At 39.8% G+C, this 13,474-nt stretch overlaps 2 protein-coding genes across 15 annotated transcripts in view; one reads left to right on the forward strand and one right to left on the reverse strand.

The window, feature by feature from the left end:
- The window catches only part of LOC139981981 (uncharacterized), a 471,811-nt gene that overhangs the window by 188,302 nt on the left and 270,035 nt on the right, over positions 1–13,474 (reverse strand). For 10 of the 12 annotated variants that reach the window (XM_071994454.1, XM_071994453.1, XM_071994458.1 and 7 more), the window contains 2 exons: positions 10,821–11,150; positions 9,581–9,925 (listed from right to left, as the gene is read on the reverse strand). In XM_071994454.1, the coding sequence (XP_071850555.1) occupies positions 9,581–9,925; positions 10,821–11,150 (675 nt within the window). The remainder of the gene's footprint in view (positions 1–9,580; positions 9,926–10,820; positions 11,151–13,474) is intronic. The other 2 variants (XM_071994452.1, XM_071994455.1) reach the window with 2 other exon arrangements.
- Positions 1–13,474, forward strand: part of LOC139981986 (tyrosine kinase receptor Cad96Ca-like) — a 196,139-nt gene that overhangs the window by 97,779 nt on the left and 84,886 nt on the right. The gene's annotated exons all lie outside the window — the stretch shown is intronic.

Here is a 13,474-nt window from a genome sequence, read left to right on the forward strand (position 1 = left end):
CGGTAAGTTTTACAAAAAGCTTAGAGCAAGCAGTGTGCACGCCTTTAAAGCCGGTAGAAAATCTATTAGCGCCGAGTAATGTTATTTATACATCAGAAATGTAGTGCATACAAGCCATTCATATCGCCGGATACATCGGGGGGGGGGGGGGGGAACAATAGTAGGATTACGTTCGCGGTTTATGATTCGACTGATCGTAAGTTGTGTTGTTATTTCGCGTAGTAGACAAAATAAACACGGGAATTGATATGCAATTTTTGCCAATAATTTAATTTTCAGTTGATATCATAGTTTCGTTTAAACGTTCATCAGGTTTTATTAAACGTTTAAACGGTGTTTCGTTCGTTTACACGTTTAAACGTGTAAACGGCACAGCACTACAATGTAAATGTCAAACAGATTCACTTTTTTTGTCTAGATGTTTTGAGCAGCACAAATTGACTGCAAGGCATCTTTTCAATGTTAAGCCCTAAGGTCAACTATTCCAATATTAATCATTTTAATAGATGGATAGTATACTGAGCTAACAATACATTTTTTATTAGAGGATGGTCTAAACTTACAGTAGGACATAGGAAACACACAACCATCAGCTACACGTGAACATAGTAACTTACCGCAACAATCCCCTGACACTTCCTACGTAAATCCTTACAACATTTCATCGGAAGGACATTGAGCCAGAATATTATAACTGCAAAAATGTGAAAGATATGAAAGACTAAATGTCATTATGCCTTCTTAATATTAGGAAGTGACATGAAAAAAAGGTTTCATACACTGTAAACTAAATGTCTGCTGAACTGCAAACCAGCCAACTTATCTAATAAAATAAACTAGAAAACCAACACATTGCCTCATTTCATTTGAAGTTCAAAGGTCTTTCATATCATCAGGTGGATCCACATTCCAAATTCATTCAATCATTTCCTGAGACAGCAACATTTTCTTACAATAGTGGTTTTTCAGGTGGAGTGATATATTTAATATGGCTTTTTCCCCAATCTTTATGGTGGAAGTTCTCTATGACTTTGTTGACCTCTGACCTCCACATGAGAAACCAGGATTCTTGTACTTCATAAAGTTCACACACTTATTAATAATGAATCACATCCAAGCTTTAGAACCACAGTGAACTTGCGTACAATGTTTCAGATATATGAGCTCTATTTGACCTGGAACAGTACTCATGACTGACCTTGCAAAACTCAATAGGGTTCTTGTGGTACTGTGCTGATGTAGGTCCAAATACCACGTATGAACCAGAAAGCCTCAATTGTGATTCCTTGCCAGTTTTCAAGTTACCTTTTGTGTCTTTGAATGACCTTTGACCTACAGTACATCATGAGTAGTAGAACTTTTTGACGTGGATCGACATACTAAATTTATAGTTGTACAAATTAACAAGGTTTTTACTGTTTTTGACCCCTAAATGACCTTTGTTGACCTTGGCTCGCATAACCAGTATGTTTGGAAACGGATCCCTTGCCCCATTCACAACTACAGTACTCCCAAACATGTCAGACTTTTGCACTGGGAGTTGTTGCATTTTTAATATTTTGCATTTGTTGACCCTAACTGACCTTTGGAGACCTTTGCATGCACCAAAAACAATAGGGCTCTTTCTCTTAATATGGGCTATCCACCCACCAAGTTTTTCCTTATTGAGATATCGTGTACACGAGCCAAGCGTCGCATACACACATACACACACAAACGCGACGAGTTGAATGCATGGGTGTCCTTGCTTTGCAAAAAGCAAGGAACCAAAAACTGAAATACTATCAGCAAGTCTGATTCCTGTTGATGGAGAAATTGACTCTCATTCCTAACAATCTTATAGTTACACAACTTGGGGCGTATACATGAAAAACAAAGGTCTCACACATTTCAAATTTGAAAGAGATTAGTTGGACAAGTAGTATGACAGAAACAACACCAAGCAGATTAATACAAGTGATAATTGACACATTGAGAGTAATATAAACTGTAACCTACTAGAAAGTACTACGAGGAACACTAGCAGCCTTATTTCCCAAGTTGATTGCCAGCTCAACAAGCTCTCATATTCTTGATCTGTAGCTGAAAAGAAATGTAACAATATTGAATATTAACAAAATCCACTGCCCTTTAATTATAATAACTTCATCAGAGTTAAAAGTATACAATATTGGGTGATCATCCAAATTCTAACAGAGTTGTGTCCAGTTGCCATCAGCATTTGCCACTGGTTCAACATTATGTGGCAGAATTCTTAAGCGATTATGCAATGTGTCCTGTTTATGTAACAGTACACAATCCACTGCCCTTTGTAATAATAATTTGATGACAGTTTAAAACATGGACACTGCAGTTACAATGTTTCAAGGAACATGGCGTATGTGACATTGCTTTTGTTCTCCACTCATCACCAGATGTAGTTTTTAGAATATTAAATTTGTCCTTTAGAAATTTTAAATGAAAGGATAACTCATACCAGGGAACATCTGGAAAATTTCTTCATAAACCCCAAAACTTACTGGTTTGAGTATTTACCAATGAGGATTCTTACCTACAGTTTCTCCTACTATACTAACGCAGAGATGCCAACCTCTTGACACAAAAAAACAGACTGAATATCCTAAAAAAAAATCATATTTTGGAGAGAAAAATCAGATTTTCACAAAAACTTGACACTACCACTGGCCCGTTGGCCCCGGGCCAGGAAAATGTCAGAAAAATGTTTCACTGGTAAGAACGGGCAAGTAAAATGTTTGCTTTTTCATTAACATTTAATGAGAAAATTGTAAAGCTGCCGATTCCGCGTATTTCCCGCCCATGTAGGCTGGCTGTTCAACGTGTTTGTCGGGGTTTGGGGGGGTTGCTTGTACATGTTTCTATGATTATATGATAATCGGTTCTCACCGATTAGTTCCTGTGACAATCGGGCCGATTCTGATTACGGATTATTTCATGATTTTCCTGGAACTGGTCTAATGTATGATTTAGTGTTATGCATGATTACCAACTTCTAGGCCAATACAATCAAAGATGTAAATGAATGACTTAAAGTTTCACAGTATGATTAGTGGAGCAAATAAAGAGCCCTGACATACATAAGGCACTGTACGTTTACAACGATGAGTGGAAATATTGCAATCCCGCCACAACACAGTTAATGACAGTGCTGTACAGACTACAGAAGGGGATAATAGTAGCCATTGGCTACAAAATGAAAACAAAAAGTTAAGGAAAGCTTTTACAACTGGTATAATACCATTATCAGTGTTGCAACTCCAACATAAATGAAGTGAAAAGTATATTGCACGGAAATAAAATATCCGTTAGTTCATAATCTGATATCGAAATATATATAAGCTAATATCAAAAATAATATATAAAAGTAAGTTGGCCTAACGTTTCAATCCTAGCAGGATTGAAACTTCAGGCCAACTTACTTTTGCACATTCTCTTACACAGGCTCTTTGTGGATAAGCAGTTTGCTAACAGTTTTATTTTATTATGAAATATAAAACAATCCCGAACGTTTGCTTCAAGCTTTCAGTGATTAACATCTGCAGGGAAACCTTCCGATCGAACATTGTTTCAAACGATCATACACGGTAAGTGAATGGCGCTTCTCCATGGACTTAACTACCTGTGAGAGAAATCACACACTATAAAGTCCCATTGACTTTTTCGCGCGTTGCTGGAAATCAGCCTTGCTTTAGTCGGTTGCAGTGAAGGAGTTCAGTTACTGCAAACGTTTTTCTTTAGCACGTATGGTTCATACGGTCAGGGGAAAAAAAGTTGCTTCAGGTTTTTTACAAAAATACGGGTAAGAATGTTTGCCTAATCACAATAAAACTGTAATGCAGTAGAACTACTGAGGACTGTCGCCAAACATTTTTAGTATTTAGCGCCTTGATTTCATCATTTTATCATATTTGTAAAATCTTGGGTGCATTTCCAACTAAGCAGTTATGAAGCTCAACCGTTCTCTAGCCAGACTAGCCTAATGTACGTAGAAGTCACAATGAATTAAGCCCAATGTTTAATCGTTTTCACTTTCCAGTTTTCACCTACGGTCAAAGTGGTTCAAAAGTATATTGCTTTAGTTTTATATTTATTCAAGACAATAAATCTTTCTTGTCAATCGTTAAACATGGATAACAGAAGGTTTTTTTAGATGCAAGAAGCGAAGTGAAGAAAATAATAATTACGTCATACCCCTTAGCTTAACACGGGTAAACTGTATGAAGTTGTATCGAACAGCATTAGTACAAACTCGCGTGAGGAACTTGCGATACCGTTACACGGTAGATTACCGCACCTTCTCCGGCTATGAATAGCGTTTAATCGAATGAGTTACATTATTCTCTCGTTGTGGTTGTGGTAAATCAAAAGGGTGGAAAAATACAATCATTTATGTTGGACGTAATAATCGGTTCCAAATATTCGGTAGCGCAATGGATTTTGCCAATGCTGATTATTTACCAATTGTCTGATATTGGGCCTGATGCCAATTATCTAACCCATTATCAGTCAAACACTACTTTCCTGATCTATTAAAATTCAACTGGTTTAATTTGCAATGCGCCACGGTGACTTCTGCTACGGGTGTCCGCACACTATCTATTCCTTCCGGATTTTTCCATTCAGAAGCAGCCAAGAGGCTGCAGCAGGGTAGGCTGTGGGGTACGTGACCCAACACAAAAAGGGAGAGAGAATCCAAGGCATCTGTTAGGCACAAGTGAGATGAGTGATGGGTGACCATATAAATGCAGGGATGACAACCATGTAAGTGAACAATGACGTAAACCTGGAGATCTGGGTGAAAATCGTAGTCGGCGTGGCATGTCAGATCTGAGATGTCCGGGACCACTTGTATGGCCGGGCCTATCGAGCTGTGGAGAGTGACACTGGGTGCAACTGGTGAGACAGTAAAACATGCTGATAGGCTCCCGAACTATGGTGTGGTCATTCTGTGGAGGTCTGCGTCCAGCAGACGAGTCATTGGCATTGCGTATGGTGCCCAAGTCTTGTGCTTGGCGGTGGGTGAGACACGTAAGTATCCTCTTTTCTAAAATACCCAAACCATAAGTTTTGAGGTATTTAATTCACACCTCTCTTACCTGTTCCTACTACACTAACGCACAGAGTGGCACTGCTACGATTGTGGGAGGCTCAACGGCCATCACCTTCTCCTTCCCCAAGATGTGCAAGGCTCGGAGATGTTCCTGTCTTAGCCCAGTGAAGCCGGTCCCAAGTTGGCGCACAAAGCGACTGGGACTTGGTCCCTCCCTGCCTGTTTATGTAGGCCATCACCGTCGGGTTGTCGCAGAAGGCCCTCACTAGGTGGTCCAGGAGAGTTGCTCTTGATATGGTGGAGGGCTCTGGCTGCCTCCTCCATCTCTAGAGTGTTGATATGCACCTCCCGCTGGCAGGGTCTCCACTCCCTTGTGATTGTGAGATTGCTGAGGAACGCTCCTCAGCCCCTCAAGGAAGCATCTGGAGGGATAGAGGCGAGGGGCATCTGCTCCTGGAAGAAACCTCCGTTCCTCCACTTCTCGCTTTTTAGCATTGTCCAGGTTGCCTAACGGCACCGGCATGTCAAGAAAAGCGCTGCTCTGGATCGTAGTAGTTACGGGAGGTGGTAGGGTGAACATCCCTGGGGCCGTTAGGCACTGAACCTTGACCTGGTCAGCTGGCTGCTCTGTTGGTCTTATCGGGGTCTGTCGTACGCGACTGTTGGCTGTACCGCTATTTGCGAGGCCAGCGCTTTAGCCATTTGGTGCCCTTGTTGCCCTTGGGGGTTGTACCATGGTGATTGCTACTGCTGCTGCTACCAGTATCTGGATCTAGCCAGGAGCCCACAATCTGGTGGCTTCATGGTCTGGGATCTGGTACATGTACTCCAGCAACTGTTGCTGATGCAACAGAAATGTTGATGCAAACTTCATGCCAACTCGGGATGCCTAGTCCAGCTCGAAGAGTGGCACTTGAAGGTACCACTCGCTATGCCTTGCTCCGCTTGGAGGCAGTCTTTCATGTCCCTAGGGATTGGAGGAGGACGGAACAAGCACTTCCACATGTCCTCGTTCACCCTTTAACCTGCATCAGAGGGAAGGCGGTTCGTTTCTGGATGTCTTCCACTCTTTCATAGCAGAGCGGGTCAACCAGGAAAACAAGGACTTGTCTGCTGGTGCCTCGTTGTGGAGCACAGCTGGGACAACAACTTTGAAGCCGTGGCCTCTGTTAGTGAGTCCTTAAACCCCAGCCTCTGCCTAAATATGGCCACCAACTTCGCAATGAGGTCTGGTGGGAGGGTGTTACCCTTTGGTTCCACTTCTTCTTCATCTGAACCTTCCTAGACAACCGGTCATCCTCAAAGTCTTCAAGGCAATACCATAGTTCTGAAAAGGCCTCGAGGCTTGGATCTGCAGTGCGTACTGGTCCAGGACGATAGGAGAGACTCTCCTCGGGAAATGCGATCGGGGCAAATTTTGTGGGACCGGCTGGTCCTGTTCTGCTGGATGAGTCGAGAAACTGTCTACTATTGTAGCAGTTGCCATCTGGTCTGGAGCAGATTGGGCCGCTGCCATGGTAAGCAAACAGGTAAGCGAGGAGCAAATAGATATTCCAACCAGAATGAAAACATTTCATGGTTCCTTGCTGCTGTTCATTAGTTCCATTCATAGGGAAATTTCTAACAAAGCCCTAATACAACAACAGTAATTTATGCTCACAAACTTTTGTTGCCAAAGTAATGCTAAGCCCTGATATCAATTGCAACACACATCAGTGTGTGAAGACTATCTACCATTATCATCATACCAAGTTTGACGAAATTCTGACTAGTAATAGTAGCCAAGTAATTGCAATTTGGAGTATTTCACGTTTGACCCCATGACCTCATTAATATTCATGAAATGAGCACCAAAATCAACAGGGTTAATCTACTTACTATGGGCCACCCACTCACCAAGTATGGTAATGATTGGTCATTCCCTTGTTGAGTTATTGTGCATACAAACTTTTCATAACAAAATAATGCTAGGCCCCCCCCCCCCTATTAACATGCATGATATCAATTGCAACACACATCAGTGTGTGGAGACTATCTACCAATATCATACCAAGTTTGACGAAATTCCAATAAATAGTAGCCAAGTTATTGCAACTTGGGAGTTTTTCACGTTTGACCTGTGACCTCATTAATATTTTTTAACTTTGACCTCGTATAACTTCGCACACGAAGGTCACACGGGGGTCAACCTATTGACATTTATGATCAGAAGGCACCTTTGACATCTGAAAATAGCATCGAAACTGTAAAAATCCCCAAAACACGAAAAGGTCACCAGAGGTCAAATTGAGGTCAAGGGTCACCCAGATGCGGGTCGACAACTGGATTACATTGAAGCAACTCCCAACCTTAACGGACAGTTCGTTCTCAAGTTATCACAAAAATACTAGTTTTTTATCATTAATTGACCTTTGGTGACCTCGGATCACATGACCGTTAAGTTTGAAAATATTCCCCTATACCATTTGCAACTTGTCCCAAAATATCAACCGTGTCACAACTTGGAACTGAGAGTTATTGCATTAAATGTCTGAAAATTAACTTTGACCTCGTATAACTCCGCACACGAAGGTCACACGGGGGTCAACCCATTGACATTTATGATCAGAAGGTACCTTTGACATCTGAAAATAGCATCGAAACTGTAAAAATCCCCAAAACATGAAAAGGTCACCAGAGGTCAAATTGAGGTCAAGGGTCACCCAGATGCGGGTCGACAATTGGATTACATTGAAGCAACTCCCAACCCTAACGGACAATTCATTCTCAAGTTATCGCAAAAATACTAGTTTTTTATCATTAATTGACCTTTGGTGACCTCGGATCACATGACCGTTAAGTTTGAAAATATTCCCCTATACCATTTGCAACTTGTCCCAAAATATCAACTGTGTCACACCTTGGAACTGGGAATTATTGCACTAAATGTCTGAAAATTTACTTTGACCTCATATAACTTCACACACAAAGGTCACCTGGGGTACACCTATTGACATTTTTGATTGGTGAGACGTGAATATAGCATCAAAACTGTAAAAATTCAAACATTTTTTTCTTTGCCCATTTTCTCACCCAAAATACTAGTTTTTTAACATTAATTGACCTTTGATGACCTCGGATCACATGACCGTTAAGTTTGAAAATATTCCTCTATACCATTTGCAACTTGTCCCAAAATATCAACCTTGTTACACCTTGGCTCTGGGAGTTATTGCATTAAATGTCTGAAAATTAACTTTGACCTTGTATAACTTTACACACAAAGGTCACCCAGGTGTCAACCCATTGACATTTTTGATCGGAAGGTACCTTTGATATCCAAATCTAGCATCAAAACCAAACATTTTCTTTTTCGCCCGTTTTCTCCCAAACTAAGCACATTTTTTCTAATGTGACCTTTGACCTTTTGACCTTGGTTTCAAATGTAGTTTGATCTGCTGATTCCAAAAATCAACACGATAAGTCTGTACAGCCATCCTAACTCCGACCGAAAACTTTGACCCCTTATAAGTTCGCACACAAAGGTCACACGGGGGTCAACCTATCGATATTTATGATCGGAAGGTACCTTTGACATCTGAAAATAGCATCGAAACTGTAAAAATCCCCAAAACATGAAAAGGTCACCAGAGGTCAAATTGAGGTCAAGGGTCACCCAGATGCGGGTCGACAACTGGATTACACTGAAGCAACTCCCAACCCTAACGGACAATTCGTTCTCAAGTTATCGCAAAAAAACTAGTTTTTTAACATTAATTGACCTTTGGTGACCTCACATCACATGACCGTTAAGTTTCAAAATGTTTCCCTAACCAGTTCACAACTTGTCCCAAAATATCAACCTTGTCGCACATTGGCACTGGGAGTTATTGCAGTTTTAGTATTTTGGGTTTTTGGACCATAACTGACCTTTGGTGACCTTTGTGGGCACCAAAAACAATAGGGTTCATCTACTCACTATGGGCCACCCACCCACCAAGTTTGATCATGATCAGTCAATCCCTTGTTGAGTTATCGTGCATACAAGCTTAAGCGTCACACACACACACACACACACACGCACATACACACACACACACACACACACGCCAACCTGAATACATAGGTTCCTTTGCTTTTAGCAAGGAACCAAAAACTAACCTGGTTTCGATATTTACAAGTGACAAGCTTACCTGACTCAATTCCCTCCTACCTACCCACAAGGGGGATGGGACGCAGCGTGGCGGAGGAGTGGTCGATCTATCTTGAAAAAACTTATAGTGATATAAACAAATAACAGATATTAAGAAAGAAATTATTTTAACAATACAAAGTTTTCACCTTTTGTCACCAAGAACCTCAGACAACCTATGAGATCCACTAAACCAACTGAGTAATTTCTGAGGCACCTAGTTAGCAATTCGCATTCACAAACACTCAATCTTCACATTTTGCTTTGAAAGTTCTCACAGAAATTTATTAGGCATTGTGTAGAAGAATTTTCAGTGGTTTTGATGGTCATTTGTCTCTTACCTTGCCACATGACCTTGGCTTTAACTGTAGAGTTCACAGGTTGAATATTCCTGTCAGTTCCTGACAAAAAGCAATGGACCATAGTATCGATGAATGTCTCATCAACAATGTAACGACAGCTAGTGATGATGTCATAGTAACCACTGCGGTGAGTGTCAATCCTGTCGGTGATCAGAGAAAGACAACGGAGATCTGGAAGGGTGTACAAATCAAGATTCAGGTCATAGTGGTGGGGTACACCCTTGACAGAACAGGTAATTGTTCCTTCCGTAGTCATCATGAGTGTGCAGGCTTCTGATTGACTATAGCATCCATCAATAACAGGCACAGGGAGCATTGATGTGGCTGAAAAATAAAGAAAGAAATAACAGATGCATAACCACTTACTATATACAGAGCAATAACTACTCTGAAAGTCACATAAATGTGTATTACTTAGGAAAATATCAGTTCAAATTTATGCTTAAATATTTAGCAGTAATTTCAATACCCTTCTGACGTAACACTAAATCCACATTCACAATTTCATATGTTTCAGAAAAGTGTTGGATTAACTTTGAACATACTGTAGCCTACTTCAAATTCCTTGAGAAGCTCCTCAGTAGGATTTCTTTGATAGTTATAATGTCAGTTCCATCAAGAATTTGCACACAGTACAACTTTGACAATGTGATTGATGCAGACTACAGACACGTAACATTCTGCTTGCAGAAGACAAATAAGGGTTCCATAATCACTTTTAAAGACATTGATTTCTGATGGGTTCCCATGTGACAAAAACTTTTCCCCTATGACATGTGAAAATGCTGGGAGAAAGGAAGCTTATGTTTTTCAACATGCAGTACGTAATCAACTTTTAATATTTAACCACAAACTTGTAACATGTTGACCATTGATGAATTGAATGTGTAAAGGACAGTACTGGCAACAAATGTCACTAAGTTAGAACTAGCACTAACTGTGGACAAGTTTCCAAGGATCTCCCTACTCTCAACTGATTTCAGTCATGGGAGTGAGATTATCAGTGTTATTCAAGTTCTTAAGAAATCATTACAGCTACTGAGAGTGTTGTGCATACTACCATACAGCAAACTTATACCTGCAACTACATAGCTTGAGGTTACTGCGATATTAGCCGATTCATCTCTATGTGCTATGAATTTTTTTATCCAGTAATGTCTCATCCGCGTTTGTAACAATGCTGGGATGATGTAATTTACTGCATAAATTAAGAGCTTACTTTCTGTTACAAGTAACTCCACTGTAGTGGCCTCTGGGTACTTGTCTGCTGCCTGACCTGATACTCTGCATTGTAGGATAAAATGTTGGGTTGAATCACTCAGGACCCGGAAGCTTGAGGTAAGTGTGATATTAACCGTGTCATTTCCATTTACTGTGATTTTATTTTCATTATCCAGTAAAATCTCATCTGATGAATCCGGGAAGATTGTTACCAACTCTAAAGAAACATCTTGTGAGACTTTATCCATTGAGCATGTTAGTTCCCCTTCTCTGTTCACATCCAGGACTACATGCTGCTGATTGGCCAAACCATTCACTACTGGGAAGCCTAACAAGATGAAATAAGAAATTGTTTGTCTCCTAACTACTGTATGCAATTTTGTAACCAAGAGGAATGATGGTGTTACCCCTCTGATCTTCAAAAACTGTTTGACACACAGGGCTTACTGACAATTGGATGCTTTCAGGCAAGATAGTAAGTAGATAGTATGTTTAGCTAGTACAGCAATGTAAGTTACAGACTGAAAAAGAGCCAAGGCAAATTTTAAAGAATCTTTGCAGTTGGCATAAGTTGTTCAGATGTTTAAATTAGTCTGCCGGAAAAAGGCTGATATACAGCCATGATCAAGTTACTGTGGGACAGCATACTACATTTTATCATCACAAAATTATCACAGCTTTATGATTTAACCATCTCCTTACGGTCAGGTGCAAATACCTGCTACGGTATGGCAAGAAAGTGTTTTGTTTATTTCGAAACTTGGCAGTCCAAACAGTTAAATATTTCAGCAATGTCTGAAAAGGTTGCAAAATATTCCACAAAACTCTTTGGGGGAGCTTCGATCACTGTAAGCAACATAGTTCCTGCTATCAGCCTACGGTATGGTAATATGCAAAATACTCTCAGCAACCTTTATGATTTCTTAAGAACTTGCACACAAAAACTGAAAATCCCCATGACTGATACAAGTTTTTGGCAGGGATTTCGTGGTAATGCATCCACTGTTAGTATTTGTTCTAACAAAGTGCTTTAGTGAGGGAGTTTCATAACTTTTCCAGTGTGTAAATTGGGTATGAGATGATGAATACTGTACAGCATCATTGTTATCAATGCAGGATTCAGCATCCGGGACACAATGTTTTAGCCACTGACGTAAAATCTTCAAACAATTGCTTCCTATGGATGCAACTCATTTTTCTTGATAAACAATCCCCATGTACATACCCACAACAAGGCCTATTCAAAACACATTATTGAATGAACATCTGTCTTTGTTTTCAAAATATGACAACCTCTTCTCAAAAGAACCAAAAAATTTTCCAATCTTAAAGGTGACTGCTTCGAAAACAAATATGATCATAACTAACCAATCGCAAGGTACAGAGTTAGCAAAATTACCTTTACATCGATTTTCATGCTTAACACAGTCAATGCTTTAAAATTTCCTGTGATTTGATTGGCTCATAGTCCCTGACCCAGTGTCAGCAAACATTAATCTGCAGTGCTTAATGAACACAAAGTATAGTATGCTGTTGAACTGCAAAGTCAGTACTTAAACATTACTTTCCCCTGTATGTGGAGAGATAGGGAAGTTTGCAATAAAAATGAAACAGTTGAACTGTTTCTGAGACTATCACATAATATTTGAATCATTGTTTTGCTCACTTAATGTTATGAGTTGAGACAATTGCATACATTTTCCCTGTCACTTTGACAACATGCTTCAGAAAACAATTCTGCAACATTTAAGTCTAAACTATAACTTCATACATCATCGAAAAAAGCTATTAAAGCGAGAGTTCTTAATCTTCATTGCATAAAAAGATATTTATAACTTGGGATTGTGCCAGCTAACCTATAGTGGTGGAGGAATAGGGAAAATTCATTCAACTTCATATAAAACTTATGAATAAAATTGCATTGAGTAACTGGTAATTGTAACTTGCAACAGGGATTCATATAAGTGGTAAGTAGGCCTTTCAGGTGCTTGTTCATGTGTTCTTGAGATCTACACTGTACACAATATTTTCTATATATTTAAAGAGGTTAAATTAAATCAGTTGAAAAGTGCAGTGTTTTTATGCTTGCAATTTCTGTCCAAGCACTCGTTTTACTTTACGTTGATATCCAACCTTAACAGCACATGATTAGTCTATAACATTTTCACAGACACTAAGTAGGGGAGTTGAATACCTTACAGTAGTGCCCATTGTATGATGTGTAGGTCGGCATATATGGTAACTAGTCTGTGAGAATATTCCCAGCTTCAGAATTTGACAGTCATTTTGTAGTTGTACAGTATATTAGTAAAGGGTTCATCATTTGATGTTTTTTGGTGTGTCACACATTAGAGGCCTAGAGATCACTAGACTATTCTGTTGCTTTCAAGCCAATGTGTTGTAATATGTCATTATAACTGAGTGTAATACATGTGTTCCTGTAGAGGTATCTTAAAGAACATGTTTTCATGGAGGATTGCAGGGACGCAAGATTTTCTGAGCGGACACAAACATTTTTAAGACGTGCATCCCGCGCACCCAATTTTTAAAATCTTAACAACAACACTGATACAGTATTTGGATGTTTTTTTTCTCTGGAGTAGCTTTATAGGTAACATTGGAGTATTCACTACTCAAAATGAATATATGATT

The sequence above is a fragment of the Apostichopus japonicus genome, chromosome 16 (assembly GCF_037975245.1).
Source record: "Apostichopus japonicus isolate 1M-3 chromosome 16, ASM3797524v1, whole genome shotgun sequence".
NCBI classification, from domain to species: Eukaryota; Metazoa; Echinodermata; class Holothuroidea; order Aspidochirotida; family Stichopodidae; genus Apostichopus; species Apostichopus japonicus.